Source organism: Fusarium venenatum (assembly GCF_020744135.1).
Source record: "Fusarium venenatum strain MPI-CAGE-CH-0201 chromosome Unknown EDB82scaffold_2, whole genome shotgun sequence".
Lineage (NCBI taxonomy): Eukaryota > Fungi > Ascomycota > Sordariomycetes > Hypocreales > Nectriaceae > Fusarium > Fusarium venenatum.
Genome location: NW_027072130.1, coordinates 2,882,587 through 2,901,316, shown reverse-complemented (window position 1 = coordinate 2,901,316; position 18,730 = coordinate 2,882,587). Strand labels below are relative to the sequence as shown.

The 18,730-nt window shown below is 50.1% G+C and overlaps 4 protein-coding genes across 4 annotated transcripts; 3 read left to right on the top strand and 1 right to left on the bottom strand.

Annotated features, from left to right (window-relative positions):
- Positions 1–5,314: 5,314 nt before the first annotated feature.
- On the top strand, positions 5,315–12,449 carry EDB82DRAFT_474322 (uncharacterized protein; the record flags this gene model as incomplete). The annotated part of the gene is made up of 2 exons (XM_065608019.1): positions 5,315–5,318; positions 5,434–12,449. The coding sequence occupies 2 exons, from the start codon at positions 5,315–5,317 to the stop codon at positions 12,447–12,449; spliced, it is 7,020 nt and encodes a 2,339-aa protein (XP_065464622.1).
- A 504-nt stretch (positions 12,450–12,953) lies between these two features.
- Positions 12,954–15,427, bottom strand: EDB82DRAFT_496737 (signal recognition particle, alpha subunit, N-terminal-domain-containing protein). Its single transcript, XM_025733852.2, has 4 exons — positions 15,078–15,427; positions 14,005–14,980; positions 13,425–13,951; positions 12,954–13,369 (listed from the first exon to the last, which is right to left on the bottom strand). Exons 1-4 carry the CDS (start codon positions 15,309–15,311, stop codon positions 13,124–13,126), a joined length of 1,983 nt encoding a protein of 660 aa, XP_025584717.2. The 5' UTR covers positions 15,312–15,427; the 3' UTR covers positions 12,954–13,123.
- A 231-nt stretch (positions 15,428–15,658) lies between these two features.
- On the top strand, positions 15,659–17,465 carry EDB82DRAFT_496736 (YIF1-domain-containing protein). The gene is made up of 4 exons (XM_025733851.2): positions 15,659–16,312; positions 16,366–16,567; positions 16,620–16,945; positions 16,995–17,465. The coding sequence occupies exons 1-4, from the start codon at positions 16,028–16,030 to the stop codon at positions 17,157–17,159; spliced, it is 978 nt and encodes a 325-aa protein (XP_025584716.1). The 5' UTR covers positions 15,659–16,027; the 3' UTR covers positions 17,160–17,465.
- A 337-nt stretch (positions 17,466–17,802) lies between these two features.
- EDB82DRAFT_523620 (uncharacterized protein) lies at positions 17,803–18,574 on the top strand (the record flags this gene model as incomplete). Its single annotated transcript, XM_025733850.1, has 3 exons — positions 17,803–17,907; positions 17,978–18,057; positions 18,106–18,574. The coding sequence occupies 3 exons, from the start codon at positions 17,803–17,805 to the stop codon at positions 18,572–18,574; spliced, it is 654 nt and encodes a 217-aa protein (XP_025584715.1).
- Positions 18,575–18,730: the final 156 nt, after the last annotated feature.

Here is an 18,730-nt window from a genome sequence, read left to right as displayed (position 1 = left end):
GTTTTTCTTTTCCTTTTCCCAGCGGGTAATGGCAAATAATAGAGGTTATTTGGTAAACAATCACTACATGGTAAAACAAACAGGTCTTTTGCGTATTGGACCAGGTTCCAACTGTATTAGTATTGTTCTTTGTTTTAAAATCCATGTCATGGGGCCAGGAGGTTGGCAGGCGATGAGGGCGGATAGGAGCCCGTCTAGGTCCCCTAAGCACAGCCTCCATCCATCAAAGGTCCCCCGTTCAGTACCACCCCGACCCAGATCCATGCATCTCGACTGCCTGGACTACTGGGCCTGCCAAATACGAGACCCGCTCCGTCCTTCTCCATTCCATTCCATAAGTTACCTATCTTCCTTTGTTTGCCCAGCCCTTGTCTCTTTATAAGACTCCCACTCACCCTCATCACACGACTCTCGCTTCTTTTTTTTTTCGTGACTCTTATAGTCGACTTGCATATACAGACGTCTCTCGCTCACTCGCTGGCTCACCCACTCTCGCTCTTGTTTCTGCCTTTGTCATTTACTTACATATCTTCATCACTTCCCGTCGTTTAGACTAAAGATCCCATCCCACTTCGACGCTTTGTTGGTCGATCTCACTCTCGCTCTCGCAACTCATTTGACGGCCCATAAACCCACTATCAAATAATCACAGATAAAGACCAGTGCCATCCGCTGAATTGCCAGTACTTCGAATCAGATATTCGCAAACGGCAATTTATTCCCACCTTAATTACGGGCAGCCGATCTCGCCGCTTGGCTGTGTATCCAGTTTGCGCCAGCTGCAAGTTAAGATCGCTATACGCGTTTCTATTTACACTCCTGAATCAGGACGACAATCTTCCCTCGACATCTCACCTGGTCCTATCTGTCTAATCACCCTTTTACACGTTCTATCCGACACCCTCCTCAATCACAGCCGCCAACATGTACGGCACACGGCTTGTCAAGCTGCTGCTAGTAGCTCTCGCTGTCGTCTGCGTTACCCAGGCATCCTGGATCAACCTCGACAAAATCCACCTCAAGGAGCGTCAAATTATGCGAAGAGCAAGCCCTAGTCAAAAGCCTGAGGACGCTCTAGCAAGTGCCACCATACCAATCGATGTGCCCTCGATTTCTCAAGCAGAACCAGATACAGCTGCTCCTACTGACGCAGTAGACTCCAAGTCTGATGAACCTGCCGATACCGCCTCCGACGAACCTACCCAGGCTACCGACGAACCTTCAAAGGCATCTGCTACTGATGCTGAGCCTACTGCCGATGAATCCGCAGAGACCACTGCCGCGGATCCTTCTCCCACCGAGGCCAGCCCTACTACCAAAGCTGCCGAGAAGTCTACCGCTGCTGATAGCAAGCCCGCCGAGACTTCTGCTCCATCACCCACCGAGGCTACCAACGACGCCGAGTCTACTGCCGCTGCTTCTGCCACTGATGAGAATACCGCTGCCGAGTCGACAAAGGCAGTTGCTTCGCCTACCACCACTGCCGCCAACAACAGCAAGGACCAAAACGACGACACTAGCAGCACTGCCGCCGGTAGCGATGAGGAGGCCAGCAGCACTGCCGCTGAGAAGGATACCCAAACAACCGCTAAGCCAGTCACCTCTACACACATCGCTGTAGTTACGAGGACCAACGACAATGGTGATCTTGAGACCATGACCACTACGAGTGTTTCTACCTCAACACCTGGACTTAGCGATGGCGATGATGACGGCAGCTCCTCTGGCATGTCGACCAAGACCCGCAATACTGTCATCGGCGTTGTTGTCGGTATTGGTGGTGCCATTGTCGTCGGTGCTCTTGGTCTCGTAGCCTGGAGAATCTGGGGACGCAAGAAGCACAACGAAGAAGCCGACGGACTCATGGATTTTGACGAATCCAACAGCCGCCCCAACAGCAACGGTCCTTACCACAGTGTTGAGAAGACCGAGTACAACAGTGTTGGTAGCGCTGGTCCTCAGCGTAGCCCATTCGCGTCGACGCTTGATACTTACCATCAACCAACGCCTGTAAACGCCTCGTCCAACTTCTAATCATGAGAAGACGGACTTCTTCATCTTTTTCCTTTTTTGTCTTTAGCATGTTTGATAAAAAGCATTATTATTAGTCTATCATCCCATTCCATCAGTTCAAATGGAAATCTTCAGGGTTATCGCGGGCGGCGTTCTAGGACACATATCATTTGGACGGTTCATATAGAAAGTGTTGTACGAATTTGATAATGAAAGTCACGGCTGCAATTGACTAAAGCAGTATCACAACCTCCGTGTTCGCATTTTGCATGACTTGGTTCACACGTCCCAACTTCTGAATTGTCTGGAGTGGATATGATTACACATAAATTTGTTCTCTCCCCTTTTCCTTGTCTGCACTCGAGCTCATCGGCGTCATAATGGGTCACCTGTTCTACATCAATATGTATCGAGAAACTCAACTAATAATAATATCAAGAACAACTCGTACGACGTGATCTCATATTGCAATTGATTATGTGTGTGTGTTTATATGTTTACATGTTACTAAAGAATAGTTGGTTGACCAGGCGTTGGGGTTCTTCATTCGCTTGATAATACTATTGTCCGAGTTGGGACTACAATAAGTCCGGGAGTCATGAAGTCCGCGGTTTTCGTCTTTTCGACTACTGCAAGTTTCCATTGAGATTCTCGTGAATACTTTAGACTACTAAGGCATTCACATCATGGTATCTGACTCGGGCGTTCTTGGGTAGATATCCTACCCTGTAGCATCGGCAAGCAGTTCACGGACATTGCCATAGTCTGTCACAAAGTAGTTTGTTGTTCTGACAAATACGAGGTATATCTCAGCATGCATGTATTCAGCCGTTCTATATTTGGGACTTGGTGGTCACACTTATCAATTATACTATGAACATTGAGTTACTCGCCGACGTTCGATTTGCGCAAATACTGAAGCGGCTGACGATTGTGAGACGATTTTCCTTTATTCCAATACGGAACCGTAGCCCGTAGATCTAAATAATCATAATTGCCGAGAGTACGAGAAGCCCTTGGTAATTTGGTAAAGAATGCATACTACGTAGCACCCAAGCTTGTGTGACTAGCGATTGACGTTAGTAGTAGAGCATGTAAATAGCAGTATTGCCAATGTAAGAGCCTCAAAACCACAATTTCGCATTATGTTTATACACAATCTGGCTCTGTTAGAATCATAACCAGGAGTTCCCTTGTAGTGACCAGCCACCGCATAGATGTTGTACTGTTAGGATTGGATGCGGACTACGGAGAAATTGGTCTCTTATTTAGAAGCGAGGCGAACAATCACAATGAAACGATCGGCCCCAAGACAACTAAGCGAACCCCATATCGGTGTATTATTCAAACAATGTTCAAGATAGGGTACTCTGTAGTCAGATTGACATGATCTTTGAGTTTCGCATAATTGAGTACTTAAACTTAGAAGTACCTATAACTCTCCCTCTACAAGTGCTGGATGGAGCTACTGAAGAGGGAAAGCTGCGTGCCTGAGCTAGCATTCCAGACGCAGTAGCAAGGTGGAGGAGGCCCGAGTTAGCTCCAGGTACGGGCGGCCCCGGCGTATTTAAGGGTCCTGTACGGAGTAGGCTGTATATAATAAAGCCAAAGTCGTGGAGCCACAACCCAAGAAAGGGGTGAGATGTAAAGAACCCGACGTTCGACACGCTGAGAAAGAATGCAAAGGCATTGGAGATGAGTAAAGGCTATCAAATAACGCATTCCATGTTGTGATGATTGTGAGTGTTTTTGGATGATGTGGTGAGTTGTTCAATCGGAGCGACCTAAAACTCCGGGGAAATGTTCCACGAAGCAAGCCCATATCGCCTATTGGTCTATCCTAGCAAGGATACCTAGGTAGTAGTGTGCATAAAGACATTCCTCGAATCATGGGAGAAATGGGGAAAAAATAAACAAATCATCCCTGGCCAGGCCCCCAGAAGTGAAGGAGCTTCAGCATACCTGTCGATCGAGAGACTGCAAGTCATGATAAAACCCTCAATTCAGGTTGGAAATCTGGAGGACACGCAGCAAGTCTGAGCAATCACGTAGAGCTGTGTTGTTAGGCGATGCCAACGAAGCAACCAGCACTAGGTTGTATCGTGCCGATGTGCAGGTCGAGATCAAAGGGTCTAGAAACGAGAAAATGATAGTGAGTACAACGGATCGCACGAAATCGTGATGCGGATGTAGGTATCTCCTATCTTTCGTCTTGTTTATTGCTTCGAAATTCTCCCAAGATGCTAGGGGCCCTTGCCGAAATTACGTCGTGCTGATGCGGGTACTCGTAGAGTGCGGGTCTCATCATAACATGAACAAGGCGTTTCTTTACAGGTACTCTGTCTCTGTCTGTCTAGTACTATACGGATATCCTGACGAAGGGATAGTTAAGTGCTGTAAAAGTGAGTAAGGTGAGGTTATGATAAGTTCCAGTGGTCAACTGAACAGGAATAATTACTGCTAATCTTTCTGCATCGCAGCGTCACGGGGAGCAAAAAATAAAATAAAAATTGGGACAACTCACACACCCAGAATTGGAAGTGGCTGCCGGCTGGTTAGCAGTTGGCACTGACACTGAGCTAATTCGAGGTACAGCACGTACGAGGCGGTACATCCCAAATGAAGCATTGAGGTTCCATCTCAACCACTCATTATCGAATGAAGCTCTCATCTAATCTCATCCTATCCTATCCCATCCCATTTCTCCTTCTTGAATAAGACCAACGTCTTCATTTCACTCTCTTCGCTCCGCAACTTCCTTCCTCTCTTCTTGTCTCTCCTCGTCTCTTGTCTCGTTTTTATAGACTGTTTGACTCCCCCAACTGGCAATAATTTAGTCCTCAGATGAGTCCGGCCGCATTGTCTTCATCACCCTGTCTTCGTTTGTCCACTCTTTTCCTTTCATGAGACCGTTTCCTTAGGTTCTCGATAGGCACTTTTTTCTGGTATTTCGCGCCCCCCTGGTGGTCCGTTTCCACACCCCGGAAATTTCCCACCTAGGTACGCTGCGCTCGCAGCACAGGCAAACCGTCATTCCGATCGCCCCTTTATTAATAAAGTCGAACAACGCGTCGCGCACCTAAATTCTTCCTCGACCGTTAGAAATACCGGCCACGATTTCGGTTTCGCAAAACTGTGTCCCTTCCTCAGGCCTTCGAGATCAGCTTTTTAAATCAAGCGACCGACCTTGAGAGAAAAGGACTGGCTCTATTCGAGACTCAGCTGCAGACGTATCCTTGGTCTGCACTGATCTCCCTGAGTGAGTAAATTGAACCACCTTTCCCTCCTTTTGGTCTCGGACATGTGTGAGCTCGCAGAGCACACATTCGTCTCCAGACGCCACTGCATAACTGACAGCCGCTGACTGAGAGCCACCGAATCAACAGGCTACTGTAAAGACGTCTTCTACAACGTCAACAGCTGCTCCTCCTGGTGCATCCGCACAGGACGGTCACGGAGCTTCACCCTCTCGATCCCGCCCTGCCTCACCGGCCTCTCCTGCTCTATCGAATACTTCAACTATTGACGGCGAGGAGGAGATCGAGTCCTCCCCCGTCCTTGTTACTCTTCAAGCTCCTCGACTCCCGGAAAGAGCTCTACAATTTTTGAGGACACCACCTCCCGAGACCACTCAATTCGGCACTGCTAGCTGGGGCTCTCCTTATCCCGAATCGGATAGCAACCTTCGTCGTCGGAGCGTGAGTAGTGAAGGCTCAGACGATTCTCCAATTCATCACCTAGACATCGAGACGCCCTTTCTCCGTCCAATTCCTGATCTACTACGATCCCAGTCAGACCCGCAGGGCTCTTCACTGAGTGCCGCCGCCGCCGTCCTTGCAAACCGTGCTCGTCGACCAACCCGTGGACTTACTGAAGATTGGATCCGCACTCACACCACCGACGATCCCACCGACGAGAGTCGACATTGGTTCAGTGACGGAAGTGGAAGCGAGCACTCTTCGTTGAGCGGCTCCGAACCTGGTTGGCTGGAAGAGGGTGAAATTCGCACTCCACGAGCCACACGAAGAACAAGAGACGTGTCTCGAGAAGGATCTGCGCACCAACCTCGGGCCAGATCTAGTATCGAGACTCTCAGACCAGGGGATTCCCTAAGTCCCAAAACGGGGCAAAACAGCAGTATGGCGACCTCCGAAGCCGCACCAGTAACGCATGATGCGGCGAGCGACAGGTCTGAGGCCGCCCCCACCTCGGAAGTACCTGTCGCAGAAAGTACAGATAAGCGTATCCCCAATGGCGCTGCTAATGGGGAACCTGCGCTACCCGCAACACCGAAGAAGGGCACACAGAAGCCACTTCCTAAGGAGCCTGCACCGACACCTCGCTTGAAGAAGAAGGTGCCATGGAGAGGCAAGAATATCATGGTTCTCATTCCACGGGATACTGGACGAGGAAAGCCTGGCAATGCGCCCATGCCTCTTCGCCAGGATGAGATAGAACGGATGTTTGCGTCTTGGGGAGAGCTCGGATATGATATTTCAGGGTTTGACTTGGAAGTTGAAGGTTACCAAGTAGAAGGTACAGCTGATTCTCAAACTCGAGAGACTTGGCCTGACTTTGATGAAGTGGTCAAAGAGAGGGAACAGCGTAGTTTCAAGGTCACCCTTCCTGATTTGGATGGCTGGAAAAAGTACGAGGCAGATCTTCAAGAGGCCAAACTGCGAGCGCTCGGTGTATCTTTTGGCGATGATGAACCTGAGCCCTCACCTGCTATGACAGATCTCAGTCGCCAACCGTCAGCTCAATACCCTCCGCTACCCTTCTCTCCCCCTCTGCCAACATCATCAGCCTCTAGCAACCATGGCATACCTGGATTTCAGCCTGGCCATTTCACAAGACCATCCACAAACAGCCCCGGCCTATCACACGGCGCTTCACCACTTTCCTTTGGCGGCATGCCCGGCAAGTTCAACCCAAGGCAATCTATATCGTTTCCTGCCAACAGCTCGCCCTTCGGTTTCCAACAACCCCCATCAGGGTGGCCTGGCCTTAACCGCCATGATTCACCTTCTCTCATGGGCATGATGTCTCCCCATTCGCCTTATGGAGGACCAGAGAGCCCCGGTATGAATATTCACCAACGTCACCAGTCTTTGCAATATCCTATGATGCCTCACCAGCAGTTCTCGTACTTGCAGCCTGCTCGCAACTCTCCTCGCCTGCAAGAGGTCCGAGAGGACGAGGAAGAAGCCCCCAGCAAGAGTCCATCGATGACACCGGAGCCGTCTCAACAGCAGAACACCGACACTCTGCAAGCCGAGATTGATGATGCAGAGTATCACTTGGAAGAGCAGCTTCGTAACGAGTTGGAGCATGAGGATTACAACCCCCAGCCTCAAAATGAACAGCCCGCAGCCTACCCGGATCCCTTTGTGCCTGCTCAAAGCCACCAAGCTTCCAATCAATTCCCCGTCCAGGAACGCTTTGCCAATGAGCAGTCCAAGCCTCTTGTACTGCATCATCCTCGGCCTCATAGCCGTGGCCATTCATTATCTCAGGGTTACTTCCGTGACCATAATGAGAACAGCGTCACTGCCGATGAGAGCAACCTCACTAAGTTTAGTAGCCTCAATGAAATCCCCGAGTCACGTAAAACCGATGAGGCTTTTGAGATTGAGACCAACCCCAGCAATCTTGGTACGCCCGTTCAGGAGATCGATTTCCCTGGATTCGGCCACCAGAAGAACTTCTCTACAGCTAGTAACCCCTGGAACGACTCCGGCTCTGTCAGTAGCGGCAACAAGATGGATCGACGATCTAGTCATGTCAGCAAACCCTCGCTGTCCAAACTTAATGTGCAGGCACCGGAGTTCAAGTTCAACCCTGCAAGCTCTTTTACCCCTGGCCAATTCGACTTTGGTAGCAAGAGTAGCTCTTTCCAACCGGGCGCTAGTAGTTTTGAACCTACTGCTAATACCTTCGAACCAGCAGCCAGTGCATTCCAGCCTGGCGTAGGTAGTTTCCAACCCGGCTCGAGCAGCTTCCAGCCAGGCGCGAGCAGTTTCCAACCCGGCGCAAGTACTTTCATCCCTAGTGCTAGCACCTTCGAACCAAGCAACTTCCAGACAGCCAACTTTGAACCAGCTGGTTTCCAGCCTTCGGTGTTCCAAGCCGACACTGGCTTTTCTGGTGCAAACATGTTTAGCTCTCCACCTGCGAAGCAACCTTCCCACGTTACGCCAGCCAAGATTAATGTTAACGCGCCGTCTTTCTCACCAGGGGAAAGTGCTTTCAGCTTCTCTACTACGGGTCCCAAGTTCAATGTTGCTGCGCCTACATTCACACCCAACTCTGATTCCTTCACCAGCCCGGCCAGTCAGGGCAAACATGGTAGCATCTTCGGAAGCATCGACCTCAGCTCTAATGAACTGCAATCGAACAAGAAATCGAAGGCAGTACCAATCGTTAGACCATCAAGTCAATCTTCTGCTAAATCGGAGGAGCTCGAGGATCAATACGATGCTGATGGCCGGCCAATTGCTGATGAGAACAGATTCAAGCGAGCACGCAGCTCTGCCCCTGATGGTGATGACGTGCCGTTGTTTGCAGAGCAGCCTAGTGAACAAGATGTTTCGCTCCAAGAAACTCAACAAACCGCACAGGATGAGCATCTGCCTGCCGACACATCCATGTCTTCTATGCTCACTTCTGATCAAGTCGATACCAAGGCTACTACCGCTGCTCCATCCGCGGCTCCTTCTGTTGCTTCCGCTACTGAGAACAACTGGAAGCCCTTTGAGTTTGAATCCAACCAGGATATGCAAAACTTCAATGATGCCCGTCCCTTTGGCGAAGAAGACTTCACGCATGGTCACAAGAAGACTTTGTCCGCTAATGCCGAAGCTTTTAAGCCGGGCGTGAGTTCCTATGGGGAAGCCACGCAGACTGAGCCAGAAGATGAGGTGTCTGATGTTTCCCCCGAGGCTAGTCCCGTACCTGCCCGCGCTACTTCTGGTCTTGGTGCTTCTCGACTCAACACTAATCAGCCTCCTCCAAGGACATCGTCCAAGGGACTCGGCGCTTCTCGTTTCGCCGATCCTGTCAAGCCGGCTAAGGGTCTGGCTGCTTCTAGATTCGCTAAGAGCCCTACCCCTGAGGAGAAGCCTCTCCCTCCTGTGCCTGTCGAGGATGACATTGTTGACTCGGTTGAAGAGGAAGAGATGCCCCAGCTTTCAGCTACTGCACTACCTGTTGGTGGTCGCGGTAGTAACGAGCCCACTTTTGAGGAAATTGATGCTGTCATGGATCAATTCTTTGACAATCCTACTATGGGCGTTAACAAAACTCATGAATCTGGTCAGTGGCAGCAGAGCAGCCCAGTTCGTAACTTATCAGCTATTGCCAACTCTTCGCCCTACAAATTGGAGCCTGCAGGCGATCACTACGTCCGCGATGAGGCAAGTTTGACTCCTCGAGAGTACCATGCCCTCTCAGGAAGCTCTGCCCAGCCCATGCCCAGCACTGAGATTGAAGATCCCTTCCTTGATCCTCCTATGGGCAACACAGGTGATGCTGGTGATAATGAGAGCCTGCCAGCTAGTGACTGGGAGGGTGCTTTTACCGAAGATGAGCATGACAAATTGGAAAACCGCGCGCAGTTCTTCGACGGCCGTGTCAACCAAGTCGTTGGTAGTCTGTTGGCATCTCGTCTTGAACCGATGGAAAGGACGCTTTTCTCTATCCAACAAGTCCTGGCAACCCGTGCTCGTGGCGCACCTTCCTCTCGTCGCGATATGCGCAGCATTTCTGCGGAACTTCAACAAAGTGACGCCGACGACGAGGATGAGGAGCCTATTTTCCGTCGATCTATGAGCCCTCGCAGGGACCGACGTCTAGACCAGATCCGAATTGCGGTTATGGAAGGTCTGCAGGCCCAGCAGCGCAGCAACCTGGAGGCTTCGCCAGCCCCTCCTTCTGCACAGGCTACCTCAGAAACCCTTCCTGCGGCTATTCTCGAAGCCCTGGAGGAACTCAAGCAACAGTCTAGCAACAACGCTAACCGTGATGATGTTCTCAAGAAGATGATCCAGGAGGCTGTTCAAGCTAGCGTACCTGCTGCTGCTAAATCCGAAGAAGCAGAAAACTCAAAGATTACTGAACTTCAGAATAAGATCACCGATCTCGAACAGCGTCTTTACTTTGAGCAGACCAAGGTCGAGAGTGAAGTTTCTGAGCGACGTGCCGCTGAAGATATGGCAGCTGAGCTTGTGCGCAAACTTCAAACAGCCGAAACCCGCATTGAGGTTGAAATCATCAACCGTAGTGTTTTCGATCAGCGTGTGGCTGACCTTGAGGAGAGGCTTCGAGGAGCCGAAGAACTCAGCGAGGAATCGACTCTTGCTCGTCGAGCTGCTGAAGACAAACTCACCGAATCCCGTGTTCACCAAGAGACCGCTGCTGAAGAGGTGGTTCGTCTTCGTGAACTTGTTGAGCAGAGAGATCACAAGCTACGTTCTCTGGAGCAAGCGAACAGTAAGACCTCTATGCGTATCGCCCTTCTTGAGGCTGCCCAGAACAACGCTATCCAGACCCAGCACGAGGCCATTGGCAAGTGTAAGGGCATGGAAGTTGAGCTCAAGGATGTTCGCCAGGATAACCACCACTGGCGTGCCGAAGCTGAGCGTTACGACGAGTCTGCTCGACAGAAGGGTGCCGAGTTGAACCGCGCACTAGAAGACAACCAGCACATGCAGAAGTCTCTGGCCACCCTCACTATCCAGCTTGAGGAGAATGAACGTATCCGCGAATCTTGGCGCAGCAAGTTTGTCTCTCTTCAAGAAGATATGGGCAGGGCTGCTCGTGAAATCGCCGAAGAAAATGCTCGTCGCATCAAGAAGGACCAGGCTATGCTTGCCAGACAAGAAGTCTTGGATGCTCGACTTCAAGCCGAGGCTAAGACCCGCGAGCGTCTGGAGATCGAAATGGACCGCCTGCAATCAAACGAACGATCTGGTATGCGTGCTAACAACGAATGCGCTCGTCTGGAAGGCATCATTGGTGAACTGAAGACCGAAAATTACAAGCTTGAGCAGAAGGCTATGCGCTACCAACGTGAGTTCGAGGAGGCCCGTGAATCTGGCCTTAGTGAAGTCAAGAGAACTCGAATGTCTCTGCAAACCGAGATCGACGCTGCCAACAACCAAGTCAACTACATCCGCGAGGAGCTTGAAGAACAGAACTCCAAGCTTCGTGCCGAGCTTGACAATGTCAGACTTGAGGTCGACACTGCTAAGGCTCAGAATGAGATGCTTCTTGAGGAGGTTGAGAACACCAAGACGGTCGAGCTCCAGGAACTTACTCGTAAACACCAGAACGAGATAGAGGATCTGCAAACTCGATACGAGCGACGTGTTCACAACGCCCAGGAGGATGCCCACAAGGCCGAGCAACACCTTCTTGAACGTCTCAGTTTGTCAGCCTCCAAGACTGAGCACCTTCAAGATCGCATTCTCCATCTTGAAGACAAACTTGAGATTGCAAAGCAGGCCGCCGCAGCCGCCGCACAAGCTGCTAAGTCCGCAGGAGTCGATGTGAACGTTCATGTAGCCCAACCGAGAAGGGCCACGCGTGATCTCGACCCGCCCGAAAGAATTTCTCCACAGGCTCTTCGTGAATCTATCATGGTCCTCCAAGAACAACTCCAGGCTCGAGAACAGCGCATTGAAGAGCTGGAGCAGTCGCTATCCAAGACTGATCCTGAAGCCAGCACCAAAATCACTAAGCGTGATGACGAAATCACTTGGTTGAGAGAGCTCCTTGCCGTCAGACACGAGAACTTGCAAGACATTATCGCAGCCCTTCAAAGCGACTCTTTTGATCGCGACGCAGTCAAGGATGCCGCGATCAGACTTAAGGCAAATCTCCAGATGGAAGAACAGGAGCGAGAGAGGGCCATGAACGGTGGCTCTGCCATCAACCTACCCAACATTGCCCAAACAATTCAGAATGCTACGCCTCGAGTCGCACAAACAATCGGACCCCTGGCGGCTGCTTGGGGCAACTGGCGAAAGGGTAACCGCAGTCAGCCCTCGCTCAGCAGCCTTTCCGGCGTCCTTAGTTCTCCAGCCCCTGGGCGAAGAGCCACTCCATCGCGCAGCAACTCGACCTCCCAGAACAAGCCTCAGGGTGGCCTCATGACACCTCCTGCGTCCAGCATACGACAAGCACCGCCAGTTGACAATAAGTCCCAGCCCACCGCGTTTGCCAGCACTGGACGTCGCTTTCCATCGCAAAGCCACGCCCCTGGACGAGCACGAGGAGTTTCAAATACTTCACACAGAGCAGAACAAGCCCTCGTCACGCCGCCGCCTGTCGAATCAGAGGATGAGCCTATGACTCCTCCAATGATGCGAACGAGTGGATATGACTCGGATGCACAGCCCGGAGATTTTGACGATAATGATTTCTTCGAGGACTAGTGTAAACAAGGTTTCTCTACTTTGGTCCAGGAGACGCTTATCATGACTTATTATAATCTACATTTCTTTTGTCAGAACACCAAAAAACGGCTGATGCATAAATATTTGCGCTGCACATTATTATAACAGTTTCACCGAGACTGCGAACCTAGAAAGATACCCCCTTTTGGATTCATGTTTATGCCACAGATTGGGATTTGTTTGTCTTTTATTTCCATCAAGTCTTCTTTGCTTTTCATTCTTTCACTCCGTTAGGAAGCCTGTGTTTCAGAGGGTCATCTCATGAAAGAGCACCGTGAAAGCATATAAGAAAAAGGATAAAAACACAGAAAAAAAAACGATTGCGGAACAATAAGTTTTGATATTTCAGTACTTCCCTCACTGTCGTTTGCATAGCGGTGTGGTAAATGTCATTTCGACGCGAGAAAGCATTCAAGACGATTGCTCGTTGTACATAATCATAATTTACTCTCAAAAGAACCATAGAATGAGTTATAATGAGTTATTTTTTTTAAGAATGGCCTGGCATCCCGTGACAATCAATAATTGAGCATTCGGTGTACATAGGGCGTGTGAAAATGGCAAGACATTTTTCTCTTGCTGTATTATTTATATCCAGGTATAGCTAAGTAAATCCGCGATGACTCTACTGTCCAAAGTATATAGTATCTGTTTTAGTTACTGCTTAGCAACTTCTCTACAGCCCATTTGACAGAAAAGTTACGCAGGTCTGAATAGTGTTGACCCACGCCAACAAATAAGACGGGAACATTGGTTGCGTGAACGAGACTGACAAGAGTGCCAACCATGTCGCCGACAGTATCACACTTGGAGATGATGAAACCATCGAGTGTGCGGACGGCGCCAAAGGCAGCGTTGAAGTTGCGAGCTTGGGCGACTGAGTCGGTACCGACGAGAGCCTTGTCAAATTGTTAGCAGGTGAACAGCAAATAGTGTGAGAAAAGAGCCACTCACTTCGCCAACCATGAGAATCTTGTCAGGCTGAGCAAACTTGGCAAACTTCTCGAGAGAAGACATGAGACGCTGGTCATTGTGCCGTCTACCAGCTGTGTCGATAAGGACAACATCATAACCCTCTTGCGCAGCATGGCTCACAGCGTCCTTGGCAACAGTGGCAGCATCCTTACCGTAGCCTTTTTGGTAAAGCTCAACGCGACCACCCTCACGGGCCGTCAACTCCTTGAGGTTGCGGACGTGAACTGCAAGTTGTTCAACGGCGCCGGAACGGAAAGTGTCGCCAGCGGCGATGAGAACCTTGTACTTGTTCTGAAGAAGGAAGAAGCAGATTTTGGAAAGGTTGGTGGACTTGCCCACGCCGTTGACACCGACGATGGACATGACATAGGGACGGGGCTTGCGGAGAGATGTTACCGAAGGAGAGGTGATGGCATCAATCTCACGGAGAAGATCGAGAGATGACGTGGGGGTGAGCATCTTTGTCAGTGAGGCTTCCATAGCGGCCTGGATCCTGGCATTGATACCTATTACGTATGTTAGTGTTGGGCTGGTGATAGGGGGTTTGGTTGAAACATACTCTCGAAACTGCCAGTCTTGACACCAATCAACTCCTTCTCCACACCTTCGCATAGTCGAACAGCAGCTTCTCGGGCTACGTTCTTCTGCAGCAAGTGCTCCTCCATACCCTTCATAGCCTTGTCGAGGTCCTCCTTGGTCAAAGTCTTGCCTCCGACAACGTTACGGAAAAGACCACTGATGGCACTAACACCGGTACCCAGAAGACCAGACTTAGATTGTGACTTTGCCCCTGCTGCCTTCTCTGCTTCTGAGGCCAAGATCTCATGAACCTCATCACCCAAGTCCTTCAGCACGAACTTCCCCTTTGACGTCGAGCCCCATGTGTTGGAGTCGATCTCGTCTAGGGCGGTCGATCTTCCTTCAGCTTCTGAATCGCTGGTGGCTTGTGCCTTTGTGGAGTAGTCAAGCTGCACATCGTCGTCCTCATCTGCGAAGCCATCGGCGTCCCACTTGCGGCCCTTCTTGGCGGTTGTCTTCTTCTTTCGGGGCGCCTCGTCGCCAGAAGAGGCGGGGGCGGATGTTTGGTTCTTTGCCTTGCGCGCACGTCGCGAGATCTTTGCGATAGGGCCACCCTTTGCGGAGAGGAGGTGGTTGCTTGGTGTGCCGGGTCGCGATCCATTCGGTGTCAAGGCGGGGGTGGACTCGTCGGCTGACAGGGCATCCTGAGGTCCATTGAGATGTCGCCCTCGGTATGTTAGACCTGGCGCAACGGGAGGTTCGTCGCCAGTGGTGGTTGGAATGATTTCCTCTTCCAATGGGATTGCGCCGGCCGTGATGGTGGTTGAGGGGACCTTTGTACTAGTTTGGTCGAGCTCCTCGATTTGCACGTCGAAGTATTCATCGAAGGCATGGCATTCGACGAGGGTAGTGTGCGGCTTCGTTAATTGCTCACCGTAGAGCTTGACGAAGATGGTCTTGATATTGTCGACGAGCTTGTCCACCCATGAGAGATGTAGGAGGGATCGATAGACAGCCTAATGGTGGAAGTGGGGACGTCAGCGCCGAGGATCGGGGGGGGGGGGGGGGGGGGGGGGAAGAAGCCATCATGACAAGTAAAGTTAAAGTACTCACGACGAAGATGATGCCCAATTCCTTGACAAGAGTCCACTTGAGAGTGTGCTGGTCGCTCTTGTAAGGTGGATTGGTAGGGGCAGATCTCGAGTCGCTGAGGGCAATGGCGCCACTCTTCTCTTCAATAAAGGTATCAGCGATGAAGTTGTTGATGATGGAAGGGTTTATGGGAGTGTATGTGCGCGACCAGACGACGACGCCCGAAGTGGTTAATATCTCGAATGAGTCTAACATTTTGTGTGTTTCTCTTTTCTTGAATCTGAAATGTTGAAGTCGAGAATGTTGAAGTTGATGGGAAATTTAAGTGCAAATCAACAGGGGAGGCAAAAGATGAACCAGATGGTAGATGTGGCTACAGTACCTACTATACAGCAGTAACCCAGATAAGATAAAACCGCTGCATATCAAAATGAGGGACGGGCAGGGATTGGACCCGGACACGCCGCACTGCGCATGGGCCTGGGCCTTCCCCAAGATTCAACCCTAACGGCCAATACTTAACTCAATGAAGTTTGTCTTCTAAAGTATATGGTTATGGTATTCTTAAGCAATACCATGATTATATGGATACTATGCACACAATAAAATAAATAAGCCATATCTGTGATTGATTAAAATGCATTCAATCAATGCACTTGCATACAATACAATACATGCCCCACTACATTCAAAAAGAACAATCACGTGTCTTTTGGAGAAACTGAACAGGGGCTGACGTCTACCTAAGCTCTAGGTTCCCTTTGAGGTAGGCTGGAGCTCTCCATGATGCTAGCGCCCAATCAGAGGGAATCGAACACATTTCCCAGAACTGCTGGTCCAAACCAAACACAACAATAGCTTCATCTCGCCATCGCCAATTCAACTCAACCCACCCAACTTGACGACCCCAGTGCTACACCGAAAGGGCATCGATAACTCCTCAAACACCCAGTAACTCTTCTTCACCCGCCATGCAACGAGCGGCCTACGCACAGTCGCCCCCCCTTCACCACCCAGTCCCCCAGCATGTCTCGACTGTCCCTCAACTAAGATCGCCGCCTCCTCCTCCAGGTTCCGCACAGTCACAGCAGGGCTACGCTGCTAATGGCGGAGGAAACCCATATCAGCAGCAGGGAGGCACCAGCGGCAATGTGTTTGGCGCATATGGCAACTTTATGAACGATCCCACAGCGCAGGTGGCGGCGCAATTCGGCCAGACAGCGTTCAGACATGGTCAGGAGTATGTGGAACAGAACGTAAGTCTTGGGAATGCATCTACTTGGTGGTGTTATGATACTGACTTGAACAGATAGGTCGATATGTCAACGTCTCCGCCCTGAAACACTACTTCAACGTCTCCAACTCGTATGTAGTCAACAAGCTCTTCCTCGTTCTTTTCCCCTGGAGGCACAAGCCTTGGTCGCGAAAGCAGGCTGTTGGGCAAAACGGACAGGATGGCTGGTACCTACCTCCACGAGACGACATCAACAGTCCCGATATGTACATCCCAGGTGTGTAGCGCAAAGTGATGATATTTCAATCTGAAAACTAACCACGAGATAGTTATGGCTTTGGTAACATATATCCTTCTCTCAACCTTGATCGCCGGTCTCAACCACCAGTTCCAACCAGAACTTCTCGGAAAGACAGCTACAATCAGTCTTATCGTCGTTATCGTCGAGATCTTTTTCCTCAAGCTTGGATGTTATCTCCTGAGCATCTCTAGCCAATCGCAGCTCCTTGATCTGATCGCCTACTCGGGATACAAGTTCGTTGGAATCATTGTCACTGTTGTCGTTGCCGAGATCCTCAACGGCGGCAAGGGCACTGGTGGTTGGGTCGGCTGGTTGATCTTTTTCTACACCTACCTGGCAAACTCGCTCTTTTTGGTACGTTTCCCAGTCGTTTGACAATACATTTATCCTAACTATCTCTTAGATGCGATCGCTCAAGTACGTCCTTCTCCCTGAGACTGCAGCTGGCGTTAGTGGCGGACCTATGCAGACGGACTCTCGAGCCAAGCGCAGCCAACGCACCAAGTTCCTCTTCATGTACTCCTACTTTGTGCAGCTCTTCTTTATGTGGATTCTCACTAGAGCGTGAACGGTAATTTGGATTTGAGCAAGATAGCTAGTATCAACCATATTCGTTCGCAAAGGAGTTTACGAGACCTGGTGGTGTCTTGTGGATACAAAAGTTGAGCTAACAAAGGAATGAAGATGGTAATGAGGGACGACTGGGGGATGTACGATAACTATCTGGGTTGAATGATGAAGCATCAAAGAAACGTCAAACGATTCGCTCGATGCTATGATAGAATTGCTTGTTACCTGAATGCTTTCAGGAGTACGTTGCATTGCTACCTACGAGAATATATTTGGATTGCAATATACCGTGACCAATTGTAAGGACACGTAACCAGACTACGCCTCTGACTCGAGATTTGTAGAAGCTTAATGCACGCCACTTCCCGCCCATTTGGACGCTTCACTCAAACAATGTCTCACTGTGCACGATGACATTTCAAGTGTTGTTTACTATCGTTGCATATGGTGCGACAATAATCCACTGGCTGACATATTCATTCGTAGGGTGTCATCAGAAATCCTGGCTCGCCTATCTTAGCGCCGATCTCATAGTGGCATCAACTCAACTCAACTCAACACGTCTCTCTCTTTCTCCTTTAAACACTTCCTCTTCCAACCTTGACGTATAGACTGCCGAATAGCACCCCACCCAAGCAAACATGAGTCTCCAATACCCTCCTGTGATCATGGCCACTATTCAGAGTGCTGCTCTGGGTGGCATCGCCAATGTCTTAGCTCAAGTCATTACAGCCTATAGAGCTGGGGTAGGTTGACATACTCATCCACTGTATTATCTCTTCATTCTGTTTGGATACTAACTTGTTTTTCTAATAGACAGACGTCGTTATAGATTGGGTTCCTGTATTCCAGTTCCTATTATTCAACATTATCTGCACACCGCCCAACTTCTACTGGTAAGCCTCCATCTTGAGTACCTCAGAATCCCTCTGACATTTCACTAGGCAAGATTTTCTTGAATCAACGTTTCCAGCACACCCTGAGGAACCCTCTAAGCCCAAGGATCCAAAAGGCACCAAAAAGACTCAGCCCAAGCTCTCAGTCCGCAACACCCTCATCAAGTTCACCCTCGACCAGACCATTGGCGCCGCTGCGAACACGCTCCTCTTTAGTACTTATGTTCATGCCCTTCGATTTGCCATCAAGGATGCCCCCGTCATCACTAGTCTTCCCAAGGCCGTTACTTACTGGACTTCCCCGCGTACCATTGACTTTAGCCGAGTCAACTGGACTGGTGTCTGGGAAGCTGCCAAGACCGACTTTGCTCCTCTTATCTATGCTGGTTGGAAGCTCTGGCCCGCTGTGAGCATCGTCAACTTTGCTGCTATCAAAACTGTTGAGGGACGCAACCTTGTGGGCGCTCTGGCCGGTGTTGCTTGGGGGGTTTATATGAGCCTCATTGCCGCACAGTAAATCATTTCCAGAAATTGATGTCTGGTTAAATTGAGAGGCTTTCATCTGAACGATGAGTTTGTGTGTATGCTTCACAGTCTCTAGACCGAGCAAGGCTTTGCCTTGATTTAAATATGGGAGAATATTTGTGAGTGTTGGAGAGAAATGTTCAAGAGG

Bases quoted from the DNA above. Each gene is read 5' to 3' on its own strand.
- EDB82DRAFT_496737 (XM_025733852.2), bottom strand. From the start codon at position 15,311: ATGTTAGACTCATTCGAGATATTAACCACTTCGGGCGTCGTCGTCTGG. The intron at 14,981-15,077 runs GTGAGTACTTTA...TTCCACCATTAG, and splicing joins AATTGGGCATCATCTTCGTC to GCTGTCTATCGATCCCTCCT. The intron at 13,370-13,424 runs GTGAGTGGCTCT...CAATTTGACAAG, and splicing joins AGATTCTCATGGTTGGCGAA to GCTCTCGTCGGTACCGACTC.
- EDB82DRAFT_496736 (XM_025733851.2), top strand. From the start codon at position 16,028: ATGCAACGAGCGGCCTACGCACAGTCGCCCCCCCTTCACCACCCAGTC. The intron at 16,568-16,619 runs GTGTGTAGCGCA...ACCACGAGATAG, and splicing joins TCCCGATATGTACATCCCAG to TTATGGCTTTGGTAACATAT. The intron at 16,946-16,994 runs GTACGTTTCCCA...ACTATCTCTTAG, and splicing joins TGGCAAACTCGCTCTTTTTG to ATGCGATCGCTCAAGTACGT.